This window comes from Struthio camelus, chromosome 1 (genome assembly GCF_040807025.1).
Source record: "Struthio camelus isolate bStrCam1 chromosome 1, bStrCam1.hap1, whole genome shotgun sequence".
NCBI classification, from domain to species: Eukaryota; Metazoa; Chordata; class Aves; order Struthioniformes; family Struthionidae; genus Struthio; species Struthio camelus.
In genome coordinates, this window is record NC_090942.1 from 16605645 (window position 1) to 16614290 (window position 8646).

General features: G+C 38.6%; 1 protein-coding gene across 9 annotated transcripts in view; it reads left to right on the plus strand.

Annotated features, from left to right (window-relative positions):
• Positions 1-7572, plus strand: part of ERGIC2 (ERGIC and golgi 2) — a 28506-nt gene extending 20934 nt beyond the window's left edge. For 6 of the 9 annotated variants that reach the window (XM_068930688.1, XM_009665951.2, XM_068930659.1 and 3 more), the window contains 5 exons: positions 111-209; positions 1206-1303; positions 3914-4076; positions 4864-4943; positions 5718-7406. In XM_068930688.1, the coding sequence (XP_068786789.1) occupies positions 111-209; positions 1206-1303; positions 3914-4076; positions 4864-4943; positions 5718-5783 (506 nt within the window). In that variant the 3' untranslated portion in view covers positions 5784-7406. Of the gene's footprint in view, positions 1-110; positions 210-1205; positions 1304-3913; positions 4077-4863; positions 4944-5717 lie in introns of all 9 variants that reach the window. The other 3 variants (XM_068930716.1, XM_068930704.1, XM_068930712.1) reach the window with 1 other exon arrangement.
• The last annotated feature ends 1074 nt before the right edge of the window (positions 7573-8646 follow it).

Here is an 8646-nt window from a genome sequence, read left to right on the forward strand (position 1 = left end):
TGTTTGCTAATGTGAGGAAATGGGTATGTGTTTTTTCTTTCTCTGAGAAAGATACAGAACTTCATATTTTGTTTAAAAACTTGGTTTCATTCCTCTGTATTGTCTTTCAGCCTATAACTTCTCTCACAGAATAGATCATTTGTCATTTGGAGAGCTTATTCCGGGAATTATTAATCCTTTGGATGGAACAGAAAAAATTGCATCGGATCGTAAGTGTTGTATATTCTTGTATTCTATAGTGCTCCATTTATTACTTTTAAAATACTGTCGTATTTCATGAACACTGTAATTTACAAGTAACATACTTTGCTAAATTTGGTAGTGAACGGTGCATTGTTCACTTACCTGCATGGCGTCTTAAATGGATGGTTTCTTTTTCATACTGGTACTACTGTCCTTCACTTTTTCTGAAGTTGATTTACGGTTTCTTCCAGACTTCTGTTGAAGTTACAGTATGTTTGGAAAAACTGAAAAATTTTGCAGCTCTGTATTCAAATGGAGATTCATAGATCCCATTATTGTCATAACAGGAAAAAATTCTAGTGAAATGGTTACAAATCTAGCATCAGGAGTCAGTTTCTGTGCCTGAATCTGGTTTGCCCCTTCCCTGGTGCATGTTGTGTGAGGGCTGCATGAAGGGTTTGTATATTGCTTTGTTTCCTCGTGTATAAATAAAGGACTATAGTAACCTACTTTACAGAGGGAGAGATACCTATGCCTTATCCCCTGACTTTTTCCGTTCCATCTGCAAGTGATTCCCAGAACCTTCGAAAGCTACCGTTGTTTCAAAGACAGTTGGTCTGTTGGCTGTTCCAGCCAGAATGCAACTGAAATGCTTACAGATTCAACTCTGATTTTGTATTTTTGAAATAAATTGCTTCCCCTGGAAGAATCTATCTGCACATTTCATCTTAAGCGCTGAGTAGCCTGACTTCAATGAACTTTTTCATTACAAGGGCAAAGCATAAATGTCTGTCCGAGTGAAAATATGATGTAGGTCTTGCCCATGGAAACTAACCTTGTTCGTGCAGGTAGTGCTGAAGTAGTAGTGGCAGTGCTGGGACCCCATGAAGAATGTCTCTAGTATAAACAGCTTAGTTAACTAACTTTATTTTAAACAGTACTTGTTTGACTTTTTTGCAAGTATGTGTTGGATGGTCTTTCACCCTGTACTTAATTCAACAGTGAGATTTGTTTTGTTTTAGACAACCAGATGTTCCAGTATTTTATCACAGTTGTGCCAACCAAACTCCATACATATAAAATTTCAGCAGAAACTCATCAGTTCTCAGTGACAGAAAGGGTGAGTAGAAATAAGAAAACAATGCAGAGAAAAACTTAGTAGTGTTCGTAACAAAATCTCAGCTATGAAAACTGAGACTAAATTGTAACTTGCTTTTGAAAACTTCTCAAACATGAACAGAGATTCCTTAGAATATTCCAGGGCACTAGATGTTTTTGTGAACAATGTAATAGTGATGGTAAAATACCTATGCCTAGTGACGCATGCTGACTTCATGTATTATTAGTGTCTTGCATCCATAAATCTAGAGTCTGATATTAGAATTAATGATAGGTATCTCATCATTATTGCTTCACTGGATGCTAGTAGTGGGGGGGGGGGGGAAATCTGTAAATTATAGGTCTGTGCTCTTGTGTGTAGCATTACAAATATTTAATCTACTTCTAGCTTCTTATCCGTTTGGGAAACAAAACAAAAAACTCCAGCTCACTTGAATGAGACAAACTTGGCTGTGGAGTGTTTGAATGGTAGAAACAAAGGTAGCATTTATGAAAAAAATTAAACATACAGAAAGCATCTCTCTTGTCTCTTTCTCCCCTGTCTTGTTTTGACTTTGCTGTACCACTGACTTTAACTAGTCTCTTGGCTGGAGAGCTTCCACTTCCATGTTTGGAAAGACTTTTAATTCTGAATCCGTAAAGGAAGAATGTAGTTTTTGCAATGTAGCACATCGCTAAATCATAAGGTACCAATTTTAAAGACTTATGCAAATAAGAAAAAGGCCTTGTAATACTGAACAGTTATGTGCCGTATCATTTCTAGACACTGAACTCTGTTTTGATCTTTTATTCATAAGCCAAAGAAAAAGCTTTGCTCTGGAATGTTGAAATAGACCAAAATGGTCTGAGGATTATATATCTTGTGAGGGTGGAGTTTTGGGAGTTTTGTTTAACTCTGTATTCTTTTTTCGTCTTTTATCCTCAAAAGACCAAATAGGCTTAGGGAAGCAGTAGTGGGGGAAAAACAAACAAAAAATCATTAATGGTCCCTAGGCAAAGGCAAGGGTCTGTTTAACTAGCTTCACGTTTCTCTTCCATGTTAGTATGCCTGATTCTCCATCTTTTAATGCTGAATGCTGTCTTGCCCTTGAAATATAGAAGGCGTTCTGTACTATTTTTCTTTTTTTTTTAACCATTGCAAAGTTTGTGTGGCTGGTATTGAAAATGATAGATTATTTTGGCACCGAATTACTTTGATTAGGTAGCAAAAGCAACAATATGGTATATGTCCATGGTAGCTGACTGTGGAAAAGTTCCCCAGGCTGTGTTTGCTTGTTTTCTGAAGTGGTAGTTTGCTTTTTTTGCCTTTTTTTTTTTTTTTTTTTGCTTTTAACTTGTGTTCTGCATATTTGAGCAAAAATGTGTTTACTTGATAGATGAGATGGAACTGTGATATGTTGCCTTTTCTGCTGCCCTTGTATGTTTTCAACAAGGCTTACCTGACAGTGTATTTATCCACAGCTCTTGCTACAATCAAACGATAGCACACTTTTAAAAAAAAAAAAAAAAAAAAAAACAAAAAAAAACACTAGGGATTGGATTTTTGTCCTGAAATGTACAGGTTTATAGCAGCCACATTCTCTTCTTTGAGGTCTTCTAGCTTAATTTTTTTGGCAAAGTAGAAGAAACTGTAAAACTGAGGATAGAAGGATTTCAGAGAACAGATTAGAACTAACGTGTCTGATCTGTTTAGTTTTGGGAGTTAATTGCTATTTTTATCTCTGTCTTCCTTGCTCTGTGACTGTTGCCAGTCAGGTCATTTCAGGCAAAAATTTGGAAAGAGGTACTTGATACTGGGCTTCAGTCCCCAGACCACAGAAACTTTAAAACTTAGGAACCTGGTAAACTTTTATGTTTTTTCTTGACAGTAATGGATTTTTTGCACATGTGTAAGTATGGAGTGAGCAAAAAAAATAGCATTGGGCTAATTTCACTTGAGCTTCTGACTATGTAGTCTAGTTTAGAATCTTCCCTGAAGCTTTTAAGAGGCAGCAACTGAATCCTCTGTGACTGGCGAATCTAGAGATAAGCTTCAAGGGAAGAGAAGGAGGATGAGGCCTAAGGAGTCTCAGATGCTGTACGTAGATTGATATGCTCCTTTTCAAAAGCTGCCATAACTAAGACTGTTCAACAACTTAAATGTGACTGGTAGCAGTGCATTAAGTAGGATGACTTGGGACATTGTATTTACCAGTGCACTTTACTTGAATTTGTGGGCTAGACCAAGACCATAACCCATATTTGTGCCTTCCCCAGCTTTGTAGATACCAAAAGTATCCTAGTTATAAACATGCTTGTTTAAAGGACCTTATAGGTTAATCTTGAGGGGTAGTACCAGAGTGTGATAGAGAACAAAGATATGTAGCACAGAAGACCAGTGATCAGGAAAGTGAGTCATTATTTAATGATGCTTATTTTTTAGGTTTTTTTGTCTGGTTTTTTTTTTTTTAAGAAGGTATCAGCCAAGGTTATCTTGATGTTCCCTCTTCTTCTTTTGATTGCTAACTCGGAAGTAGCTGTTTTCTCAACATGTCTATTAAAATTGTTTTCCTTGTGGTTACTATGACATGGGTAATGTGTTTCTCTTCCTTCTCTCCCGTCTTCCTCCCAGGAAAGAGTAATTAACCATGCAGCTGGCAGCCATGGGGTGTCAGGAATATTCATGAAATACGACATCAGTTCACTTATGGTGACAGTGACAGAAGAACACATGCCTTTTTGGCAGTTTTTAGTGAGGCTCTGTGGCATTATTGGGGGGATTTTTTCAACTACAGGTAACTAACTGTCAGTGCTTTCTCTTGTATATCCTGTTAGAATTCTTTTGAGCACTGTGATTATATTATGTATAAATTAACTTAATAAATTACTGGGGAGTACTAAACTTGTAGCAGAGTATAGGACAAACAAAGTACTGGTTGATGTATGAAACAATGAAAGCTCTTCATTTTTGGTGTCCCAATATGCTGTTTCTGGAGAGTGCTTGCCGTGTCCTTTTTGATAACTATCGTATAATTTATTTACTTCTGGAAGAGCAAGGATAGATACTACCTTCTGATATTCTGTGCATTTCCTACAGTTGGAGTCCAGTTGTGCAAAACCAGTTCCAAAAGTTGAGATAAAATTTCAGTCCGAAGTCATTGGGAGAATTTTTCTTGTGTAACCTGCGGAATTTCCTCCTCGAAGGACACAAACTAAGCTGAAAAGCGCCTCCTACTTAAGGCACAATGGGGAATCTTGCTTACAAGTTATTTGTTCTCTTGATTTTTCACTTGAAGAGAATTGTCTTTCAGAGTAGGCATTTTTATCCCACAGATGTATTTTCACCTGTAAAAGCCATGCAAAGGGTCTGATATTTGGTTAGATAGCTTTGTTTTCACTTTTACTGATGCATTTCAGAATATGTTAAAAGATTCTTTCCCACGATATTCTCCCCCTTTTTTTTCTAATGTTAATTCCTCAGTGTTGACATATGTATCATATTTAAGTATTGGATAGTTTTGTTGTCATCTTTCTGTAAATGATATGATCTTGTGACAATTTAAATCTTGTTTGATAATACAGGTATTTTACATGGCTTTGGAAGATTTGTAGCAGAAGTTATTTTTTGCCGTTTCAGACTAGGCTCTTACAGATCTACATCGGTAAGTAAAACTACATTTTATTGCTGTAGGTACAGCTACCTGAGGATGTATGATAAGATTCTTGGAGTGTAGTTGTCGCAACTTAAGGACTCGGTCTGAGCCTAGTTTGATACTTGCAATAACCCCCCCCCCCCTTTATATGAGCAGAGATTCAATAGCTTTTTAAAAGAGTCAGGAAAACTAACACATAAGAAAGGTGTTCTCTAAGAAGCTGGATTAGTGAAACCAACTCTCTTTCATCTTTGTTACGTTCCCGCCATCGTCCTTGCTATATTCCTTTTGTTTTCATGTTGCTACAAAAATTCATTGTTTTCTCACACCTTGTCCCTCTCCCTCACACGCTCTTCTTCTGCTTGGCCTGCTGACTGCAGAGGAGGCGCTGTGTGCTGCAGCAGTTCAGTGTCCGTTTTGCCTCAGGCTACTTCAGGCCAAACAGAGTGAAAAAGCTGAGTAGTCTTTACCTTTCCCCCCACTGGGCATTATCGGATTGCCCCTCTAGCAATCACTTGATTTTATTTTACTTTTAATTTTTCCATGAAATGTCTTTAAGACTTCTGTCCGTCTCTTAAAATTTAGTTGAAGTTTGCCAGCTGGCAAACTTCAAGTGAGTGGAGGAGAGAGGAGGGAAGGCAAGCATGTGTATCACTTTTGGGAGACCAGTCCAAAGACATATAGGAAACATCAAAGATAAGGAAATGTGTTGGGGAGGGAAGGAAGGGGTGAAATTCACTTTCTGAACAAGTCATTAATAACGCTTTATTTTTGTCTGACTAGGTCACACTGCCTGATGGCCACACAAGCAACCACTTACCTCTAATAACAGACAATAGTACACATTAGCGCCTCCTGAGGAAAAATTTCTTTCTGCCTGATACAGAAGACATTTTTTATAATAAAGAAAACATTGTGCAATATGTTGAGACAGTGCTGATGGGCAGCAGCAAAATCAAGCCTCTCAAAAAAAAATTGTGTAACTTTTTGTCTTTTTAAGTGCACGTGGAGTTTATAGGAGGTTGTGAGACTGGTGAGGTGGACCATCTTCTGGAGATTAAAGGAGCATTCCTGCCAATACAGTATTCATGGTCAAGCTGAATATGTTTGTGATGACTGCCGTCAACCACTGAAGCGTCTGCTTAGTGATCTTGCTACTGTGCCTGGGAAGGCTAGCAGACTCCAATGAGAACAAGAGGGTGTATATATATATATATATATATACATATATATGTGGAATGCATGGAAGGGCCAGGCAGGTGTACAGACTGGGGCCTGGAGTCGAGTCGTCTTGTTCTTTGTAATAGTGGGGGGTGGGTGCAAAGATATTCTGACACGGGGGAGCGATTCTAGAAAATCCTGAAAAAGAGAGGGGGGAGAACTCAGGGAGTGAGATGGAGCCCAAGCCATAATGTTGGTTGCAGCCGCTGCCTCTCCAGTCCCACCGTTCCCTAGTGGAGGAAACACAATGCAGAGCAGAGGAGTTCCTCTGTTTTGGCACAGCTGTGTAGCCAACAATGAGAATATAACTTCTCATGTCTATTACGGAAGTGCCTGATGCCTCTGAGAATGGACCACGCTGTGCCAGGCCCTGTGCTCTTGAATTGGAATAAGAAGTATTTTGAAGAAGGCATTTGGCCATAGTTTTGACGTAGGGCAAGACTCCTTAGCAAAAGATAGGACGGTTATTTCTACGCCTCTTTAGTAAAGAAGGTGCTTTGAGACAACCTTTGTTGTACCCCTGCTGTGAGTATGTAAGCCATGGTATACAAATCCTGGAGTTGGAAAGGAAAAAGATGAAGAAACTGCCTTGCTTTGGTTCAGCTAAATGCTGTAGGAACAATTCAAGCCGGTGGGGAAGTCTGCCAGCCCAGGTGGGGAATGGTGGAGTTGATCTCCAGGCAGTAGATGACTTCAGGGAATCTGAGTCGTTTTGCTGCAGACAGGTGATGATGAGGGATCTGTAGAGTTAATCATTATTGATCATGAAGGTTTTTGTAAAAAATAAATGAAAAGAGCAATATCAGTTTTATATTGTAAATATGCTACTGAGAATGAATGCTATTAATACAGAAGGTGCTTTGAGGAAACAAAGGAACATGCTTTTATTGCTGAACTATTGGCACACATCTGTAGTTAAACAGTTACTCCACTACGGTCCAAAAAAAAAAAAAAAAGCTATTATGATCCCTTCTCAACAGAACTGATCTAATAATTTATATATATTAGGAGATTATGCTGACTCTGGCCTTATTCACCACAGATTGAGTATTACAATTGAGAGGACTAACTATGGAAAAATAAAAGTTTATGTGGCATTGTCAGATTTTGCTGACTTTTGTTAATATACTTTGTAAGGCACTTGGTGATGAGCACAGTGTAAGTAATTTAGCTGATTTGCTATGAAAAGCAAAGGGCTTCCTGAACTGAGAGATTTTGAGATAATATTAAATAAAGTGCGGGAAACATGGAGTAGCGTTTGTTCAGTTTGACTATTGAGAAAGAATGAAATTGAAGGAAGCCAGGTACCTAGGGTCAACGGTCAGGTTTGATGGTTTTTTTTTATTCTAGGAGACTGGATTTTCTCCTGATTTTTGCCTTTTTTTAACACTAATTAAAACTTCAGCGACTTGGGAAACAGGTTTTGTCTTCAGTGAGCAAGAAAATCCGAAGCTGTAAATCTTTGGTTCCCACTCTTCTTTGCTATTTCCAGTTGAAGTTTCCTTCCTACTTCTGCCTACATGGGATCTGCTTTAGGCTTTTCCCTAGTGCTTGTTTCTTTCCTACCTGGAACAAACTGTATTGGTGGGAGATTTTGATTTCAGTTACTTTCTGTACCAGAACATAAATGCTATTTTCTAATCTCACATAAGAGTCAAGTGGCTTGCTGTGTCTTAAATCCTTGTGTATTCATACTGTTCTACCTAGAGTAATGCTTTCATGACAGCTGGTTGCTGGTGGAAGAAACTTGGGAGTGAATTCGAGATGTGAGATGCCACACTGTGGAATGAATACAGGATCAGTTGAACCTTGCTGTTTGTGCTGGTTGCTTTCTCTCCACAGAGTTTAGTCGTTGTAGGCAGTACCACTTCAGGCTTGTACCTCCTGTTGTAATTAGCTTGACAAACATGTGCAAGGGAGTTCCAGAGAAGATAGTTTATTGCCTTTTTTTTTTTTTGTAATGTTACTTTTTGCTCACAACGTAAAGAAAGAGCATAGTATGGAAAAATGAAAGGAATGGGCCTCCCAAGAGAAGTAGAAATCCTGAAGGTACCTTTTGTGTATTTTCTCAAAGGGGGATTGCATGGATAGCTGATAAAGATTATGATTTTCTGGGTCAGGAAAGATGGTAAAAATAACATTTTTATCGTTGACTCTAATATGATGCTGAAAAGAGAATATGAAGAAATTCTTAACCTTCCTAAGACACATTAATAATGGGTCATTTTGTAGACTTCTCTTGCTCCCCTGGCTCTCTGTGCTGTCTTTCTGGGCACTAGGGTCTGTCCTAGTTTCAGCTGGAGCAGTTTGGGTTTGGTTCTGCTGCAGTCCTTTTGCCTGAAAGACTGTTAGTAAGAACACAGTTTTCTTGACTGCCTTTCCAGAAAAGAACTTGAATGCTGTGTTTGGGTGTGTTTCTCCAGGTCTCCCTCTCTTTGCTAAAGGCCACTGTGCATCCGAAGGAACTGCTTCTCCTCCAGGTGCCCCTACA